The sequence below is a fragment of the Perna viridis genome, chromosome 5 (genome assembly GCF_037379345.1).
Source record: "Perna viridis isolate PV_CMFRI_1.1 ecotype Kerala chromosome 5, ASM3737934v1, whole genome shotgun sequence".
Taxonomy (NCBI): domain Eukaryota; kingdom Metazoa; phylum Mollusca; class Bivalvia; order Mytilida; family Mytilidae; genus Perna; species Perna viridis.
The window spans coordinates 5,042,452-5,063,977 of NC_142449.1; the positions used below are offsets into that span (position 1 = coordinate 5,042,452).

The following is a 21,526-nucleotide window of genomic DNA, read 5'->3' on the forward strand; positions in this document are numbered from 1 at the left end:
CACATTGCAAGATATTTATTGTTAAAATTGATGGTCCTATCATAAAAAATACAATTGGTGAAATTACCAATAATTTGATACTACTACACACAACAAGTATAGAATTAGATACACTATTATTCTGAAGGGTAGACAGTAATCATGATGTCATCTCAGGTCAGGCTAGACTTTGTTAAATACTACTTTAATCAACAAGAATATCTGACATTGCTTCAATCCCTTATTAGCAGATGCTTTTATATAATTATAATGCCCGTCTCGCTAACTTTCGTCTGCAACAATAATGGTATATATATAAACTAGAGTTTTGAAATTATTAGATAAATAATTATCCATGTGCTTTCTTTCAAGTGAAAAACAAGATATGAAACTCATTTTTTTTGTTTTTACAACAAGAAATAAGAGACAATGAATGATGCCTGTTTATACAGTATCGCATCCGGAGCAAAATGTTAACGGAACTTTTGACAGTGATGACGAAAGCATTACATAAACGTTGTTTAAAAAATTCAATGAAACGTATATCCTAAAATGATGCCCAAGAAAATGGATGTCTGAAATGTACAGCAGTATAGAATATAGTAGTGTTTGTTTAAGGTAAGTCCTTATTCATCCTATAGTTAAACTAATATAAAACTCTTACTTTTGGGTGGTTAGAGTAAAGAAATCGATGACATGACAGTAAAAAATTGAAAAAAAAATACCTCCAAAAATCATTAATTAGTGAAAAAGATACTGCTAAAAGACTGGAAAGAGTAATGCGCATGTTTTATCCGACAAGATGCTGCTAAGGAAAACTCGAACGATTGAACAAGATCATGATTCCAGCGTGCATTTTCAGTAATAACATAAAACAATCCTACTCCAAAACATTTATCACATTATACGAAGTGTGAATTTTACTATTAGCAACACAGAATGAGGTCGTCTTAGAGCTTGATTACGAAATGTCTTCTTTATACGATTTTTTATATTTGAAGCGCTTGAGGTTACCGTTTAATGAAGGGCTGTAATTGCAGAAATAAAGCTTGGCTTAAGATTATAAAGCACTTCCAAGTATCATTACAAATTATACTAAAGGACCTGTATAATATTTTATCCCATGTGTTCCCAAAGGAATTTTGATTGTCTGTTCAAATATGGCAATCGTTATCGATTATATATATATTTTTTAATTTATGTTCGGAGTATTTCGGAAGTTGCCTGAGTCTATCCTCGATGCCAGCATTTACATAGTTTATAATTTAACTTTCTGTGATGCATAGAATTTGTATGCAGCATTTTAAAACCCGCTAAGACTATTTAATTTCGACGAAGTTTTCGATAAAGTAATTATACAGAGTTTTGTCGTTTCCGCATGATTTACATACTAGTATTATATTGGCAAATCATGCAAGTGTATTCATTAACATTAAATATGTAATTTTGATCTCCATTTAAAAAAAAAATTGACGATTAATGTGTTGTAAAAATATACTACCTGGTCTTGGATTAGCAGGTTGTTGGATGGTGTACCTAAACAACTGTACTTTATAGTTTATATGCTATCAGAAGAATGAGAATGGATGGAGGCTAGTACAATTTTGTGTATTGAGCAACTACTTGATTCACAGTAACCTCCTCAAAAACAAAGAGATATATGAATACATATGGGAATCAACATATTGCAGAGACAGAAATATTGCATTAATGAAACATTAAGTGATGCCCAGCCACGTGAAGGTAAGAATGAGGGTTTGCAAAATGTTAAATACATTTTGGAATTTGATGAGAATTGAATGAACTTAACCTGTATTTGATGGTACTAAACGACCGGGCAAAGGTTAAAAAAAACCACATTGTTCCGTTCTTAACTTATCATCTGGAAACCGTTGGACAGACGAACGGACACGCAATTTTTCGGAAGGTATCACATAATACCCCGCCACTCCGTGTGGCCGAATACAAAAATCACTGTCTTATAAATGGAAGATACTAAGGAATTTTAAATGGCTCCATGAATCCAGAAGGTCCTGGTGAAGATATAGATTGTAGTATGTATGTTTAGATTTTGTACGACTGTATAACATTTGATGATCCTTAATATAATTTCTTTACCATTCAATAATATTAAACAGACCAGACATGGTAAACAGACATACACGACAAAAACAAGAAGCAACCAGAATCATACATACATACTAGGAACATGGACCAGGTGCACCGGTAGGGTAAGCGTCCTCTGCTTTTCTAGAACCACAGGTCGAGTTGCTCATAAAAAGTCAAGTCTGGGGTAGACGAAAGAGGAAAGAAAAACTATGACACATTGAACAAATCAGGTTTTCATGGCGCAGATGGATACACTGTAACGATCCACGAGTTCATGATGACGACCATAAAACGTCTGTAGTGAATTCAATCTTGTAGCAACGAAACCCTGTTCCATAAGCCTATTTGTTAGAATTCTAGCGCGATACAAAAAGTCTGCGTAGTTTCGGCAATCTCTTGAATAAAGTATAAGTTGTGATATGAACACGCCATACGCAGGTGCTGAAGGGATATTGCCACATATGAAAGGAAAGTTGACAATTATGAATGAAAAGTCATCACGTTTATCATAAAGTTTGGTCAACAGTTTTCCTTTACCAGTGATTTCTAAATGTAGGTCAAGATATGAGGCTGACCCCACAGTGTCTGTAGTATCCCTTATCTCAAGTTCTTTGGAGTAGATGCGATGTATCAAATTCCCAAAATTAGGATTGTCTAAAGATAATACTTCATCTATATAGCGGAAACTGATATTAAAGGATCTAACTAAACGATATTTTTCTCTCGAAACAGATCAACTATAAAGGCAGCCTCATAAGAGTAAAGGAATAGGTCAGCAAGTAGAGGAGCACAATTTGTTCCCATTGGAATGCCGACCGTGTGTTGAAAAATCGCACCCACCACACTTGACAAACCACACAGGACAAATATGTTGTCGATTAAAAATTCCAGTATTTTGTTAACATCTTCTTCTGTATATTTGGATGATGATTTGGAATTATTTCTTACAAAGTATGAGCAATCTCTACCAAGAACTATTTATTTGTATCTAGGTGTACCATCTTTTTTTGAAAAACAACGATGTTTAATGTTTTTAAGTCGGGACTTTACCTGAGTATGGGGAAAAGAAGTATACAGTGTTGAAAAATCATAGATTTTAATGCTATTATATTCTGATAAAAGTCTAGAACTGATTGTCTCCGAAACATTTTTCGAATTTTTCAGGATCCAGATTGAATTAATACCTATACGGGAGTAACAAGTGTTGTGGTAGTGTTGTTTAAACAAGCATTCATGAAATGCCAAATATTCTCCACATATTGGTGCTACATGTGTACAACTTATTAGAAGCAAATGAGTAGCCCAGATTTGCAAGTCGTGATGAGTACATGTATTGTTTTCCTTTATGTACATGTATATGTATCTACAAAAACTGCTCAACTGGTAATGTAAGAAATCCTGTCACTATTTTGTTTGTCCCAGCAGAACATTTTTTAATGTACAAAGACCTATCCTAATACACTGGGCATTTTTGTAATATTCATATCTATGTTGCCCTATCATAGGAATCATATTATCAACTGAAAGGGTTTTCTATCTATTCATGTAGTTACAGCATGTGCTACAAGTATTATGCATGGTTTTTAAGATAACAGTTGAAGAACCCTGTCTTTTTTTATCACATTTCACACAATTACTTGAAAACTCTAACACCAATTTTAATAAAATTTTATTGTGTTTTTATTCCACTTAGCAAAATTTGCTGTCACATAATGATTTGACACTTTTTTTTTCTCTTTTGTCAATGCGTGTCCATAGACACCTAGTTTTGTGTGATAATTACAAGTATTACAAGTATTACAAGTATTACAAGATTGCTCAAATTTCCAAATCCAAAAGGAAGGTTGGTATTGTTTTTGGGAGATATGACTTCAGCCATAAGGGCCTAAAGCAAGCATTTCATAGAATTGAACTATATACATGTAACTTAAGTAAAATCACACGAAAAACTCTGATATTGCTCTACAATTTTCTATACCACTAGGGTAAGACTGGTTTTGAACCTTTGGAGAATTATGGACCAAAAAGGGCCAGAAACCAGCATTTTCCTGAAGTTCCAGTGACAAGTAAATTGATCTTTTTGAGATTGTACTACAAGATGCTATTTTGGGGTTTGTGACATGATCCGATTAATTGCTAGGGGTCAAAGACAAACATTTCCCTGATGTCTGGGTAATGGCTTAAGTAAAACAGAACTGATATCTTTGAAATTGTACATCTCTGAAGGAAAGTTTTAGATTTATTTGAACCAAATAAATTGCAAAAAGACCACGTTGATTCTGATGAAATTCTCATCCTCAGTCAATACAATATACAACCAAATTGTAATGCTGTATCAACCTTGAATAGTATGTCCATACTTGCCCCTACTTTTCAAGGAAAGAGTAATCAAGGGAACCAAGGTTATAGCGGTAATCAAACGAATGTAATCCAGGGACAAAGACCAGACATGGAAAACAGATATACACAACAAAGAACATAGAGTAATTAAAATCATACATACAAAGTAACCAATGCAAATGAGCAACTCGGACTCCACTAAAAACTGGGATCATGGACCAGGTGCACAGGTAGGGTAAGCGTCCTCTGCTTATCTAAAAACACCTGCCGAGTTGCTCATAAAAAGTCAAGTCCGGGGTAGACAAACGAGGAAAGGAAAACTATGACCCGTTGAATAAATCGGTTTTCATGGTGCTGATGGATATACCATAACGATCCACGAGTTCATGATGACAACCATAAAATTTCTGTAGTGATGACTTCAATCTTGTAGCAACATAACCCTGTTCCATAAGTCTATTTGTTAGAGTTCTAGCGCGATGCAAAAAGTCTGCGTAGTTTCGCAAGCTCCGATGCTGTCATATAGAACGTATTTTGCTGGGTTATATAATTTTACATTTTTGATTTTTTAGAGTACAAAGATTTTTATGACATACACAGTGTAGATGTGTTATTTCATCATTGTGTTGCCAGGCCATTTAAGTAGAAGTAATTCTGGCAGAGAGACCTACAGAGGTATGATGTTTCATATACCAGGGCAGTTTTATATTATCAATCAATTAAATTAAAATACATTTTAAACAAAATTTAACCATACAACCCAAATTATATTTTTAATTTTATATCATGAATTACTTTCAAAATTTTCGTAGTAATAGTACTAGTCCAATTGGCACCCAGTATATGGTCCCAACATTTATATTAATTTTTTATAGAACAATAAATCATCTTTCACTTATATTATTATTTATTTTGCAGCCTCTGAAGAGCCACTACTGACGAAATACACAGGGAATTGTTGCTTGAAATAAATCATTTGATGCAAGAAGTTTCTGTGCATTCTTCTCCTAAAGATACAAAATGGCAGGAATATGGCACCAACTTTATTGCTCTGATTTTTTACACAAGAATGTAAGAAAAGTTCTAATACATCTAGAACAACCATGCAGCTTTTTTTTGTGGGACTTAAAAACTTCAGTACAGATATATCCTTATGAAATGATAGATACCACATAGTTACAGTTTGTACTTTCTGCTAAACTAAAACATCTTAAAGAGTCAAGTTTTAGATCAACAAACCATTAAGTGAAATGGTCTATCCTTAACATGACATAGCTATGGTCAACACATCCGTGCAAGTACAACCTCCGGAAAGAATCATTGTAATGTACAATATCTATGTATATAACTTATCCTATTATATATAAATCTAAACCTCAGTTTCTGAGAAAAAGGACTTAGACTCTAAAATTAAAAACAAGTACCCTCCATTTCCTCTATGTATGACAGAGGAAATATCCTCAATTATTGTACCCCCTAATTTTAGTGGAGGTTTATAGAAATAGAGGTGTCCTTCCTTCCATCCGTGGAGTTACAGAATCACAGCAGCAACCCCTATAAAAAGTGCCCCAATCCCACAAAAGCGTCAATTGCTGTTAACTTCCACAACATTTTATTTTCTAGCCAATGCAAACACTTTCAAGACAAAACGAATTTGCAATATCAGTCTGCGTCTATACTTGCCCCTCTGGCAATACCAGTCTGTGCCAAACATGTTTGTGCTAAATATAATCATAATAAGATAATATATGCAATACCAATACCATAAAATGGCACACACGAAAACAAACATAAGAACGTGTTTTTAATTGCTTTATTTGCTTCTTTTGCGAGTCTGAAAAATAGAAAATATCGCATTTTATATTTATTGAGCACAATAGAACTTGAGGTATGGTGAAGTACTCTGTCCACCAGTAATAGGGTCCATGTACATAAGAGGAATATCTGGGGTGATTTTTAGTGCACCAGTGCATTCCTGATAGTCGCCCCTACCAACCAGACATGTCGGCTGACATATTTTACCATTCATATCTGAAACTCTAACATATATCTGTGTTGCTGCTTTAGGTTTCAGAAAAGAGATAGCGACCACGGACTCTGATTTTTGTACTCTAGAGTCAAAATTGATTGTATCGTCAGAGTGACCAAAATAGGATAATCCAATGGTTTCGAACTTTATTTCGTACTTTTTGTTTCGTTTCAGAAAAGAGAGTGACTCATTGGTAAAGCTCATCACAGCCTTTTCTGTTATACTATGGATAATAATTGGGGCAATTGCCACATCCTTTCTCACATTTGAGACAAAACTTCTACTGCTACTGTGCTTGTCGTCTTCTTTTAGAATCAAATTGATATCGAGTCCAATCTTGACCCTGTTTTCTGTCTTTTCAATATCAATAGACCTCCGTGTGCGACCATTACCAGATGTCCTTGGATCAATGATTCTAGCAGTAAATGTTCGAGACATACTTGGTGCTCTCTGTGTTGACAGGGAGTCGTTTTGTGGTGACATTAATGAGACAGGCACAGGAGATGCTGATGCACTAGAACTAGCCGAATTTAAAACATTATCGGTATTCATCATTCGTTTTATTCCTTGAGTACCGTAAATAAATCTTATTTTTGTAAATCCCCTCTCACTTTCAAATTCTTGTCTGGATCGAGAAACACATCCGTTCTTTTTCTTGTCACAGTACAAGAAGACGTTGCGGCCTCCACCACATCTGTTATAACACGATGGAGCGTCAGCGTAACGATAGATGCGTCTAGTGAAGCGATTACTGTAACCTTCAACATTTCTTATTGGTGGTTCTAAGTTATCCATCGGCCTGTCAGGAGCATGTAAGGTGAGGTTCGTTTTTGGATAATCTTTTTCCGAATTAATACCTAATCGTTTTTGTCGTTCTCTGAACTTCTCCCATAAGTAGTCAATATAACAGTGATGAAGGAAGAACACTGGGTCCATGGCGGCTAAGTTAGGGTCTGCCATATGCCCATTTGGAGTACCAACCCATCTATGTACAGCGTCATGGTGGTATTCAAGGTTATCATCTATTTTGGCTGCAGTTGGTACTAAAATTTCTCTATGGTAACGTTTAGTAAAAACGTGCTTTAATCTGTCCGGGTTAATTAGTGAACTTCGTGGCCCAGGTATGTTTCTTCGTAAAAGAGTATTGTCTGATGGCGTTTCCCATATTGCAAATGGTCCATTAAAGACGACACCTTTGCCATTTCCGATCAACAATTCACTAAAAAGAACTGTATCTTCTGGTTTCTTCATACGAAAGTCTAAAGTAGAATCCCAGTATGGCAGAGTTACTCGTCTTCTCTTTGTACGGAGGGCATCCTCGAATCTATGAACATATATATAATCAATATTTTTTTTATCAAAACAATTTCTCAAAAAAGACACATTAAATATTTAAAAACTAATACATCTACCATCTAGAGATTCCATATCATGTTTTTACAGTTAGCAAGCATTATAACAAGATATGTTCTTTTTTACTTTATTCTTTTTTTTCAAATTATTTTCAATTGCATTTGATTTTGTTTTACAACTTATCAAAGCCTTTTTATTAAATATATCTAGTGAAAAATAATGATTTAAATGCTTACAAAGTAAGGAGATATCTATGCCATCCTACAAAGTTTGGTCCATCATGGGCGGATGGTATAACGAGTCCTTGGTGCGTAAGTGCAAATGCATCATACTTGTTCGGAAATACTGACTGAAAGAAAATTCTTTTTTGTTAAGTGAATTAAAGACATTAATTTTACAATGTAAATTAACTTTTACCTCAACAGAGCTAAACATAAGTTAAATCTTTTTGACGGCTATTGTTTTTTTCTGGACCTTTCAAGTTTATTAAATAAAAAAGTCAATTCAACTTACCTGAACTTAAAGCAAGGAAAACCTAGCAAATTGTATTTTCTTTATATTATTTGAAGTAGTGGGAAGATATTAAACATAATCAACATTGTCAAGTACCTTGTCATTTTTTAGTTCTTTTACAGCATCGAAAAAATTTTCAAGTTCATCATCACTTAAGGTTCTTATTTCCTTCCTAACCCTCAACCCACGATATTCTTCACTTTTCCGACCGCCACCGTATTGCCCTCCTGAGGATTGTCGTTTTAATCTGAGATGCAGATTTCTACCAAGTGAGTCTATCCATTTTACAGCAGAAATATGTAAAGATGAACTATTCTGATGTAAATGGGACAGGTATTCTCCAAGACAAGTGTTCTGTCCGTCTACTGTATGTGGCTGTTTTGAATAGCAGTCAGCGAGCTCTTCTGGTATATTATCTTGTTCAATACGTGCATAAATCAACACTGACAAGACTGACAAAAGAAACAAAGCCTTCATGGTGACTATCTGAAAGAGAAATCTCATTGTTATTAACATTTTATCATTGATTATCAAATCTATTTTGTAAATCTATTTATAATATGTAAATCTATGTAAACAGCTTGGAATTATTCTCATAAATGAATAGCACCACATTCCAGGAGAGGATTGTCTAGAGTTGGTTATGAACTTTCTTTTCTTGTGCATTTTTTTGTGTCGACCCTTTTTTTAACGTCTCTGGATCTGCAACTGCATTATCTAATAGTAAAAAATATTAACTTGAGAGTAAATGTACGTTTTCAAATAAGAAAATCTAAGTATTTATAATACAAATTCCAGGAAACACATAAGCAAACATTCAAATGAATATTTTAACCATCCAATAAAGAACGAAGTTACCACTATTAACAAGCTGAATAAAAAATATATATGTTTCCTATATGAATTAAGTTAAAAAAATATAACATTAATGAAGTATCTTTTACATTGGAATCCTTTATAACTTTTATTTGCGCTACTTTATATATACTACAAGAATAAAGATTTGCGGGCAACATGATATGAGGACTATCCTGAGATTTTTACCAAGGGGGTTTCTTAGTAACATACTTATGGTCGCATCCTTGACATCTCCAAATATATAACAAAATGATAAATTACCCATTCAAAAGTACAAGAAATAAAGTTAAAACAATTAAATCCGTGCACGCCCTACTGTCATGATCAACATTTATAATTAAATATATGTATATTCTTGGAAATAAGTATGTACAATGAAGAGCAGGATATGTTTTTTTCTATCTTTTTCTATCTTTTTTTTGTAAACATCGGAATTTCCACATTTCTTAGTGTTACGTATATGTGTTATGCCATAACAGGAAAACAAATGTAATTGGAACGTCCTTTTTTCCCTTAAAATTTCGAAGTCGTGTTTTCATTGTAATTCATGACCTTTTTATTAAATTATTGACATGTTAAGTAATGTTGTTAGAAAAGACAATTGTTCATACTCTTTAACAAAGAGACGTTTAAGGTTAATAGTGTTGATGATATCAATACTCAGCATGGTCATTTATATAGTTATCTTTTAGAATACGTTTGTTTCTTGTTTCATTTGTGTTGATAAGTACAAGTACATTTTATTATGATTTTTGTCTTGGGTGCATAGAGAGAAAATTAATTTATATTTAATAAATAGTTGTCTCTTCTTTTTATATCTAACTGTCATGTGCTGTTTGTCTTGTTTTATTTTCCTTTAATGTAATAGTAAAATAAATATTAGTTCACGTAGTTACCAATCGGCAAGTCGGTTGTTTCTTTTTACTTTTCAAATGAAATATATTGATTTAGTGATAATGGAAAATGAATGAAAATATTTTAGATTTCATCTGTCATGGTTGATGTTTATTTGTTTATTTATTTTCATAACTTGTGTGATATTTTAAGGTTATACTGTTGTGTCTATTTAAACCCTCAGTGTAATGTTTTACCATATGCTTCTTAACGATGAAATATTAACTTTGTAGGTTGTTTTCTGGTGAATTTTCGGTTTTGATATTTTTTATGTACTGCTTGCATCTAGTTTTCTTGTATATTTGATAAGTAAGATAAATACCACTATGGAGTAAAGTTATTATGATGTGGTCAGCTCGCCGTTTTGTAAAGTACTCAATTAATATCAAGACTACATATTATCTGAATAGAGAAACATAATGTAGAAATTCTACATTTATTATCGTTTAAATCGTTTAATTAGTATCATTTATAATCAAATATTATTATTTTCATGTAGTGAAGTGTATCTTTTAATTTTCACTTACGACGTATTCTTTATCAAATTCAGACAAGGAGGTTTTTACTACAAGTAAAAAACCCTTCAAATACACCTTTATGGGCTTCTTATGAAGTTGTAAAGTTGTAATTAAGTTTGTAAGCTGAAATTGTATTTTCTTTTGTATAAGGTGTTTAATTTGCACCCTGTGTCTGTCTTTAATACATACAATTAACTGTGTTGATAATTAGTCTTAACATGAAAAAGATGCGTTATAGAATAAAGATGATTGATTTTCATAATGTCTACAGATTAATTTTATGTAGTTTTACGTGTATATTATTTTTTCGTCTCAAACTTGACGCGCCTTTCCCACAAAGTTTAACACTTATCATTAAGCTCCTGTCTAATTGTATTTTTTTGGGTTAATTTTCACTTTTATTGTTCATACATTTTGTACTGGTTTTGACTACTGATTTTATATGTTTTGACTGTTGCCCATTTGTGTTGAAATATACCGAAAATAATGGACCTTTCATTTTGGAAATGCCTGAACCGTTGCGGTGCATGGCTTACAACTTTCCGGTTTTTACCCTAATATTGCCTTTATTATACGGACTTTCCTTTTGACTATTCGTTTTGACATCTGTCAAGATTTCATTGGTACATTATTTTCTTATTACCCTTCATTTACACCGAGATATGTACAATGACCACTTTTATAATGATATACAAGTGATTTTAAACTGTATGTGCTAACGAGTGAGACAAATCATTGTCAGATATATTGTGTACCACGAGTTCTGTTTTATTGTAATGAACCTTAGGAATATGATGAAGTAATCTGGTTATGTATAGATTTAGTGTAATAAACTTCCTTTTCGAAGACTATAGCATAGATGAGACCATAATTATTAATAACTAATTTTGTATTTTACTTTAACAATCAATTCATCATATGTTTTGAGGTATGTTATAATATAAAGAATATTTACACGGAAGCTGTATAAACCTTTGGTTATAATTATTATAATTATTGTCTTGACATAAATGTATTACTAGTATCTATTCACATGGGCTTTCTCCCCTTTATTATGGACTAGCAAACTTTAATTTTTGATAAAAAGAAAGAGCACCTTTGTGATATATTAAAGGTGAATTTCTATGAAGTGTCAGAAACGCTTTCAGGTATTGTTCAAGAAAGCAATATTATTGTACAAGACTTTCTGTCTTTCAATTTGTACAGATTATAAAATGAAAACACAGCTTTTTCTTATTTTAATATTTTATTTTTTAATTTTTTATTTTTTTAATTTTTTGGATATTGTTTACAGTTTTGTAATATATACTTTGTCCAATCGATGTTTATCATAAGTGTTGTTTACGAAAGTTTTTTATATGTAAGTTTCGAAAATGCGGTTATCTTTTTTTTCAAACTAAGTCATAAACAATTAAAAGTTTACATATTTTCTTTTATATACTTTTGTAGAAGATTTGATTTTACGACTGTGTTCCATCATCAAAATCTTGAATTTTATTATCAGTATGGGTATTTTGGATGTCGATGGTGTCATTACGAAACAAACAATTGTCAGAAGTCAGCCAAATGATTACCAGAAGATATAGTCGATTTTACGTGAAATCACGTGTCTCTCTGCTTACTCCAAATGTTTTCCTAACTTCAATTTGTTTATCAAATGTTAGATCGATGTTCATCCGTCTTTTTTGTGTATGTTGTATTGATTTTTCTTTTTACCTTAAAGTTTGCAGACAGTAGTCTAAAATGTAGTGTGTATTCCAGCAATCTGTACCATTCGATAAAATAGGATTAGTCAAGAAACCAAAAAGATTGTTTCGTTTTCATCTTTTAAGCTTAGTTTTATATATTAATTAGCATGCAGAGATCATTTCTATTGCTCACATCTTTTTCATATAGGTTGTTACAAATACTGTTATGTCACCGGTAAATATATTTGAATTAATAAGTAATGAATGAATAAGTAATTGAAATAACAAAGAAAAAAATGTGTGGATTTAAATCGTGATTTTTTTCCATAATAGTTGATTATACAAAGAGTAATAAAGGAATCGGGATATGAGCGGAAATAATATTCGTAACATTAAGACTAGGCAGGGAAAAAAACACACTCAAAAAAGAACACGATTCGAAATAACCAAAGTAACAAGTACAAAGAAACAAAAGTAATTGAGTAAATTCTCGGATTCCATTAAAAACTGGGAGCATTGACAATGTGCACCGGTTGGGTAAGAATTCTCTGCTACTCTTTAAACATCCACCGAGCTGCTCATAAATTGTCCCATCCGAGAGAGGAAAGGAAACGTACGACTTGGTGAACAAATCGGTTCTCATAGCCAGATGGATACACCAAAACGATCCAGGAGTTCATGATGATAAACCTGTTATAGTGGTTACTTTAATATTGTAGCAGCATAACCCTGTTCTAGAAGCTAGTCGTAAGAAGTGTATCATGTTTAAAAATTTCGCGTGGTTTTGGCTCAACACACAGTTTCTGAGAGAATGTTAACACAGATAAAAATAAGTTGACACTATGGAATGAGATGTCATCGCATCTGTCTTATAGTTTGGTGATGAGTTCATGTTTTCCATCGATCTTTAAGTTAACTTTTTCAAGTTATGAGGCTGATTACATAGTGTCTGTAATGTCCTTTATATCAAGCTCTTTTGGGTAGACCTTCCTTCTTTTGGTTCAAATCAGCCATAAACTCAGCCTCATAAGAGCGAAGGAATGTGTCAGATTATAGCAAAGCACAATTTCTTGTTCACATTTGAACGCTGTCCGTCTGTTCAAAAATACATCCACCACACTTGACAAATATGTTGTCGGTAAAAAAACTTTGACAACATTTTCTTCGGTATATTTAGATTAAATATTGGAATCTTTTTTACAAATTGTGGGGACTCTCTACAAAGAAGTACGTGTAAATTGTATTTGTATTTAGGTGTTTCGTATTCTTTGGGGGGTAAGAACGATATCTAATGCTTTTGAGTCGGGATTTCAACTGAGTATAGGGTATAGTAGTATAAAGGGTTCACAAATCATAGGTCTTGATGCAATTATATTCCGAATTCATATTGCATTCAAGGTTTTCAGAAAATCTGTTGAATATTTCAGGATTTACATTGAATTGTTACCACTTTTGGAATAGAAAATGTCGTGGGATAGTTTCGAAAGAAACCTGGTAGAACATTTGACAGGTTCTTCAATGAAGCGTTGTTTGTTTGATGATTGTGGAGTTTTGTAATCCAATATTAGGACGGGAGATCACGATCGTCATCTTTAGTAGAGAGACCAAAAGAGGAAGTAACGGATTTATGATTTTCCACTATCTCTTCTTTGGGAAGTGTGGTAGCAGTATTATAGGTATAATTATTGATAAACGAGGGAACCAATGTTATAGCGGTAATCAAAAGAATGTAATCCAGGGACAAAAACCAGACATGAAAAACAGACATACACAACAAAGACCATAAAGTAACTAAAATCATACAGACAAAGTAACAAAAGCAAATGAGCAACTCGGACTCAACTAAAAACTGGGAGCATGGACCAGGTGCACCGGTAGGGTAAGCATCCTCTGCTTTTCTAGAACCCCCCCCCGAGTTGTTCATAAAAAAGTCATGTCCGGGGCTAGACGAAAGAGGAAAGGAAATCTATGACACGTTGAACAACTCAGTTTTCATGGCGCACATGGATACACCGTAGTGATCCACGAGTTCATGATGACGACCATAAAAGTGCTGTGGAGATGACTTCAATCTTGTAGCAACTTGTTAGAAGTCTAGCGCGATACAAAAAAGTCTGCGTAGTTTTGGCAAGTTCTGGCATAAAGCATGAGTTGTGATATGAACACTCCATACGCAGGTGCTGAATGGATGTTGCCACTGATGAAAGGTCATCATGTTTGTCGTAAAGTTTGGTCATTAGTTTTCCTTTACCATTGATTTCTAAGTGTAGGTCAAGATATGAGGCTGACCTCACAGTGTTTGTAGTATCCTTTATCTCAAGTTCTTTGGGTAGATGCAATGTATAAAATTCCCGAAATTAGGATTGTTTAAAGATAATACGTCATCTATATAGCGAAAACTGAGTTTAAAGGATCTAACGAAATTCTTTCTTTCGCATCATATCAGCTATAAAAATAAATGAAAAGTACAAAATTGCAATTGATTCTTGTGCCACTATGAGATGAAATATGTAATTGTAGATTTTCTATGTTTGGTTCATTCATAGTTTCTAAAATGCTAAAATTGATAGCTGTATAGACCCATGTTAGTAAATAAACACTTGCTATTTTGATCCAATTGTAATATTTCTACGATACATTTGTCAATATTCATTTTAAAATTGTTTTTATGTATCAAATCTGGCACTAGACTTCGTGTAGAGTAAATCACAATATCGTGATATCATGTTTAAACAGTTGCATTGTATAACATTTTGAAAGCAAAATAAGAATCTACATGTACATGATTATTAAAACATATTGACTAGAATATGACATTAACTCATAAAATGGAACTAATAATAAAACAAACACAAAAATATATCTCTAGGGGCTACTTGCGTATCTCAATATATAGAAAGTTTAATATCAAGTCACATAATTGCCCTCATAAATCTTAAGTCAAAATTTTGTATTATCTTTGAGGTCAAAAGTAAAGCTCAAAAGTATCCCACCTTGCTACCTTGCTCGCCCGCCTTAGTATGATATACTCATATACCAAAAATCAGATATCTAACTAAACAGACAAAAATATGACCCAGACAAAATTGTGTATGTTATTTGACTTCGAAAGCAAAGGTCCATGTCAAAGCTCATCCACTATTAAACATAACACTTTGCCTTGATGTGACATACCCACATACAACTTATCAGATATCTAGGTGAAAAGACAAAAACAACTTATGGCCCAGACAAAATTATGTATGGTATTTTGGCAAAATTTTATGGTAGTTGACTTACAGGTTAATGGTCAAGCTCAAAGGTCACAAATTCGGGTACACGCCTGTAACATATTTCACATTTGGTCCGAAATACTTATGGTCCGAAATTGACTTACTCCAATAATGTCTATTGTAGTTCGTTTCTGTCCCTTACTCGGTTAACCCCCTAACTTGCTGAATATAATTTGTACGCCACACGTGTCTTGTTGTTACATGTTGGCAGCAGTAAATAACGGAAACACGCCTAAAATGAATAGATAAATGAACATTCCAGTAATTCATCCTGTCAGTCAGATTCAGTGACAATTTAGAAATTTTCTGCACTGAAAATTTGTAAATAACAGGTGAAATCAGTTATGGCGACCGGCTTTAATTTCGAACATCCGTCATTAAATTGGGGTGCACCAGACATTTATCAAGAATTCCAAAGGTTCAAACAGCATGTGTAATTTACATTCAAGGGTCCCCTTGTAAAGTCAAACAAGAAAGACCGTTCTGGCTGGTTAGGACTTTGGATTGGTCAACATGGCCGTGAGGTGTATAAAACTTTTGAATGGGAAGAGACTGATGGCGTAAGTGAACAAGATAACGTACATCCGCCCCCAGAACAAACAAACCTGTTGCACGATTTAAGACAAAATAGCGTAAACAAAATGAAGGCGAAAGTTTTGACAACTCTGTCAAAGACCTCGGAATTTTGTTAATGGACTCTGATTATGCTAATCCTGACGATAATCTGACAGATCTAATAATAAAACGTGTAAGACACTCGAAAGTACAAGAACGCATGCTCGACAATGGATCTAATTTGAATCTCGCGAAAGCTATCTAGATAGGACAACAATTTAAACTTTCACAACGACAACTGAAAATGATCCGGGGCGAAGAAATCCTCAAAATCAGTAACCACAAAAGAAGACTGAACCGTAGTGTAAAGAAACGTCAGCTATCTCTGCAAACTAATCGCCAACAACAACATCAGAATAAACATGACAATACTGACAAACTTTCATGTGGAAAGTGCGGAACCACACACAGTAAAGACAAATGTCCAGCAAAAGGAACAAAAGGCAAGTATTGTAAAAAAAAAACCCGATCACTGGCTAAGTGTGTGTAGACTCCGTAAAGTAAGCATGCTACATGACACCGATTATGGTAGGGACAACAGAAAAGGCGAAATTTTGTACATTTCGACAGTGAAAAATGACAGTTCATATTCTTCAGATAAGTGGCTAGTGGATTTGAAAATACACAAAAAAACCGATTAAGTTCAGGATCGATACCGGTGCCAGATGTAGCATTTTTTCGAAAGACGCTTTGAACGCTTTACGACTTAGTGCGAAACACAAAGTAACAGGTTCGCGAAAGATCTTGAGATCGTACACCGGTCACACAATACAACAATTGGGCAAAGTCGAACTTTCAGTCAAATACAGAGATTGTGAAACCAAAGAGACATTCGAAATAGTTGATTTAGAACAGGATAATATAATCAGTGGTGACTTTGCAGAAACACTCGAGTTGGTGAAAAGAATCGATGCGATCGACAATGTCTCACCTATCAGTGAAATTGACACTCAGAATGAGTGGTCACATGACTTTCCGGAATTGATCTAGACTTCAGGCACACTTCCGGGCGAATACCGAATCAAGATAGAGGAAAACGTGAAAGGTGTAGTTCATCCGCCGAGACTATTGCCCGCAGGGATCAAGGATAAAACAAAAGCGGAACTCCATAACATAGCAGACAATGGTTATATTACGAAAGCTGAGGAACAGACTGAATGGGTTAGCTCTATGGTTGTAGCAGTCCGTAATGATAAAGTCAGAATCTGCATAGATCCGAAAGATCTTAACAAAATGGTACAACGTGAAAACTATCCGTTAAAGACTATTGATGACGTGATTCCGAAACTTTCAAATGCGAAAGTATTCCCAACGCTAGACGCAAAATCAGGATTTCTTCAAATCAAACTTGACGAACCGTCATAATATCTGACAACGTTTAACATTCTGATAGGCCGTTTTAGGTGGCTCCGTTTACCTTTCGGAATCAAATGCGCTCCGGAAATTTATCAACGGATCATAGATCAGATGTTAGAAGGTATTAGTGGCACGACCGCAATAATCGATGACATCATAGCAGGAAAAGACATGGAGGAACATGACAGTATTTTGAAACAAGTTGTTTAACGCGCAACTGAACACAACCTCCGTCTGAATTTCGATAAGTGTTACGGCAGAAAGTCTGAAGTTAAGTACATGGGCCATGTGATCACCGATAAAGGTTTGCGTCCCGACCCATCGAAAGTTGCAGCTATGGTCGATATACCTACCCTGACAAATAAAGAGGGAATTCGTAGACTCCTAGGACTTGTTCAGTATCTAGCCAAGTTCATACAAAATCTGAGTCAAGTGGACGCTCCATTTCGACAACTTCTGAAATCCGAGGTGCCGTTCGCATAGGAAAGCGAACAGAAGAAAAGTTTTCAGGAGCTCAAGAGATGTTGTAGTACTCCAGTTCTAGCATATTTTGATGTATCGAAACCAGTAGAAGTTGAGTGTGACGCGAGTCAAGATGGACTAGGTGCCGTCATTATGCAGGAAGGACGTGTAATCGCTTATGCGTTCCGATCATTATCCGAGTCTGAGAAACAATACGCACAAATTGAGAAGGAAATGCTCTCTATTGTGTTCAGCACTGGAAAATTTCATTGTTACATTTTTGGAAAACACACAGTTGTATACAATGATCATAAACCATTGGAACACATTTTTAAGAAACCGTTATTGTCAGCACCACTGCGAATTCAGAAGATGATGCTTAAACTTCAGTGTCTTACAAGAAAGGTAAAGACATGAAAATATCCGACGCTTTGTCACGAGCATTCTTACCGGCCAGTTCACACGACAGTGACGAAGGCAACATCGTTCAGGATATTATCTGTATGATTTCGATTAGCAAGGACAAAACTCTGAAATCAAAGACAAAGTCTGAATTACATGTGTTACATAAAACCATTCTTGAAGGATGGCCCGATACAAAATCCGAAAGTCCGTTCGAAGTTCGACAGTGCTGGGACTCGAGGGATCAGTTGTCTGCACTAGATGGTATTATCTACAAAGGACTCAGATCCGTTAATCCGCCTAGTATGCGCGACGAAATGATGAAGCTCGTACACAAGTCTCATCTTGGAATGACTAAATGTAAGAAACGTGCACGTGAAGTGATGTATTGACCTTGCATGAACTCAGATATCGAGAAATGTGTACAAGACTGCTCACTCTGTGCTTCGTATCAAAATCAGCAACCTTCAGGACCGCTCAAACCAACTTTGACTCCAGATTTTCCATTCAGCTTGGTAGGATGTGACTTATTCGACTTTCAAAGTAAGACTTACATTCTAACTCTGGATTACTATTCTAAGTACATTGATGTGCTACCGTTAGAATCATCAAATACAACATCTATTGTCAATGCTCTAAAGTCAATCTTTGCTATAAATGGAATACCCACTAGATTTCGATCAGATAATGGACAACAATTTTGTTCGTCTGAGATCAAGAAATTCTGTCGTGAACTGGGAATCAATCACGAAACATCTAGTTCTCACTTTCAAAGTGCTAACGGAGAAGCCGAGCGAGCAATCCAGACCGTCAAAAACCTCTGGAGGAAATCTGAAGACAAACATTTGTGTTTATTGGATTACAGAACTACTCCATTTGAAGTTATTGACTTATCACCTTCACAACTTCTGATGGGTACACGACCGAGAAACACCTTACCTGCATCTAAAGATGTGTTGAAACCGAGTTTACAAAATCCGTTTACCGTCAAGAGATACTTCGATCGTGAGAAAGAACGTCAAAAGTTCTATTATGACAAGGGTAGAGGGGTATAAGAACTACAAGCTCTCAATACTAACAATGCCATTCGAATGACCCCGATACCACATTCGAAGAAATGGATAGCGACAACGGTTTAAGAAACATTACGGCAAACCGAGATCCTACGTAGTTAAAAGTGACGATACTTAAAGATTCTACCGTAGAAACCGCAGACATTTGCGTACATCCACGAACGAAGCCTCTAGAGAGTACAACCATGACGAGCTAGTGAAAATCATTCAATCGATTCTAAACCACCGAAAATCTCTTCGAACGACTTGAATGATTACAATCGACGAGAATCCAAGGAAACTAATACTACCATTAGTGGACGTCAGATCAAGAAGCCGGATAGACTAGACCTATACGTTTGAACATGAACATTCGACTTAAATTTTAGATTTAATTTTCGATTGAGCAAAGTAGCTTTTAATTTAGTTAGTTGAATAGATTAGAATTTTAAAGTTATAAATTGCAATAGTGAATTTTAAATTCTTTAGACGTTCAGTTTCAACTTCTGCGATTGAATCTTTAGAGACTGTTAAATTTTGAATTTTTAATTCCATCGTGAGAAAGGGAGATGTAACATATCTCATATTTGGCCCGAAACACTTATGGTCCGAAATTGACTTACTCCAGTAATGTCTATTGTAGTTCGTTTCTGTCCCTTACTCGGTTAATCCTCTAACTTGCTGAATATAATTTGTACGCCACACGTGTCTTGTTGTTACAACGCCATTCCGCCATGAGAGGATATATACCAACTTACCAAATATTGGAAGACAAGGTCAAAAGTTTAAAAATATATGGTCCGGACAAATTTTGTATTAAAAGAGTTAAGAAAAAGGGGTTATTTCAGGTCCAGAAAAAAAGTAGGTTACATATTTTTTTTTTATATGTTTCGGTGGAGAGGTCCTGCTACACAACCATGTATATGTTTGGATAATATGCTCTTTCTTGTCTTGGCAAGCGGGTTTCTACATAGCCCATTTTCAAATACTTCAATGTATTTGTAAACAGATGCGCGCAAAGTGTTAGGCTGCTAAATCGCTATCCCACAAGAAACCTGGATTTAAGTGATACATACTACATAAAAATATTTCGTTTCTGCTGTGGATACTCTTAAACATGCATTAATTATGAATATGACAATCATATTTGGAATATTTCTCGCATTTGTGAAATATCAGTGTTTGGAACAATTTCTTTATAACAAAAGATTGTTTACTAACTGGACTAACATCTACTCAGTTCATACGTTTATTGACTATCCGATGGGCTTAGTTAACGTATCATACAGTACAAGTGAACTGATGAGTTTACGTTCAACACTAGACAGTTAATAATACCCTATCAAGAGGTTATGACGAGATTAAAAGGTTTGGGAATTTTAATTTTTAGACGAACACGCTCAGGAACAAAGAAAAAATATAGAACTCATTATCAACCAGTTAAACAGAATGGTGTTAATTTTTCCAATCTTACATACCCCAAACATTGCAACATCGTAAGCAATTTCACAGAGAATGTCATCTGTCTGACGGTAACTGTAGATCATTAATCAGAAAAGACATACTTGTTGGACAATTGTTTCGTGAACAAAATATAGATTTTGCAATTCTAACAGAAACTTGGTATTCTGATGAAAAACAGCACCAGTTTGAGACACCAGACTTTAATCAAAATGGATATAAAATCAGGGTTTGTAATAGACGTAATAAAATTGGCGGTGGCGTTGCTCTTTCCTGTCGAAGTGAGGTAAACATGCGTAAACTGTTATTTGGTATTGAATCAAGTTTTGAATACGGAGTATGGCGATTGATCTTAAAAAAACATTACCATTCATTGCGTCGGTGTATACAGACCAACAAATACTTCAACACCAACCACATTTGTTTCGGAGTTCTTTAAATTCCTGGAAGATATTGTCTCCAAACACTCAAACATCATAATCATGGGGATTTCAATTTGCATCTTCAAGATAACAGTAGTGCTGTTTCGGACTTTAATAACTCTTTGCCCTAGGGTTACAACAACACGTTGATTTTCCGACACACATTCACGGCCAGAGTCTTGATCTAGTCATCACTGGGCTCA

At 34.5% G+C, this 21,526-nt stretch overlaps 1 protein-coding gene and 1 long non-coding RNA gene across 2 annotated transcripts; one reads left to right on the forward strand and one right to left on the reverse strand.

Moving 5' to 3' along the window:
* Nucleotides 1–462: 462 nt before the first annotated feature.
* On the forward strand, nt 463–6,746 carry LOC148615698 (uncharacterized). Its single transcript, XR_015922032.1, has 6 exons — nt 463–597; nt 1,499–1,722; nt 4,073–4,154; nt 5,001–5,103; nt 5,347–5,499; nt 6,632–6,746. It is a non-coding gene; the product is annotated as an uncharacterized LOC148615698 (long non-coding RNA).
* On the reverse strand, nt 6,235–8,800 carry LOC148615699 (tyrosinase-like protein 2). The gene is made up of 3 exons (XM_088582202.1): nt 8,420–8,800; nt 8,047–8,159; nt 6,235–7,781 (listed from the first exon to the last, which is right to left on the reverse strand). The coding sequence occupies exons 1-3, from the start codon at nt 8,798–8,800 to the stop codon at nt 6,293–6,295; spliced, it is 1,983 nt and encodes a 660-aa protein (XP_088438328.1). The 3' UTR covers nt 6,235–6,292.
* Between the last annotated feature and the right edge of the window lie 12,726 nt (nt 8,801–21,526).

Excerpts from the sequence above, each read along its gene's own strand:
- LOC148615699 (XM_088582202.1), bottom strand. The coding sequence starts at position 8,800 with ATGAAGGCTTTGTTTCTTTTGTCAGTCTTGTCAGTGTTGATTTATGCA. Across the intron at positions 8,160-8,419 it reads AAGAACTAAAAAATGACAAG|TCAGTATTTCCGAACAAGTA; the intron begins GTACTTGACAAT and ends ATTTTCTTTCAG. Across the intron at positions 7,782-8,046 it reads CATAGATATCTCCTTACTTT|ATTCGAGGATGCCCTCCGTA; the intron begins GTAAGCATTTAA and ends ATATGTTCATAG.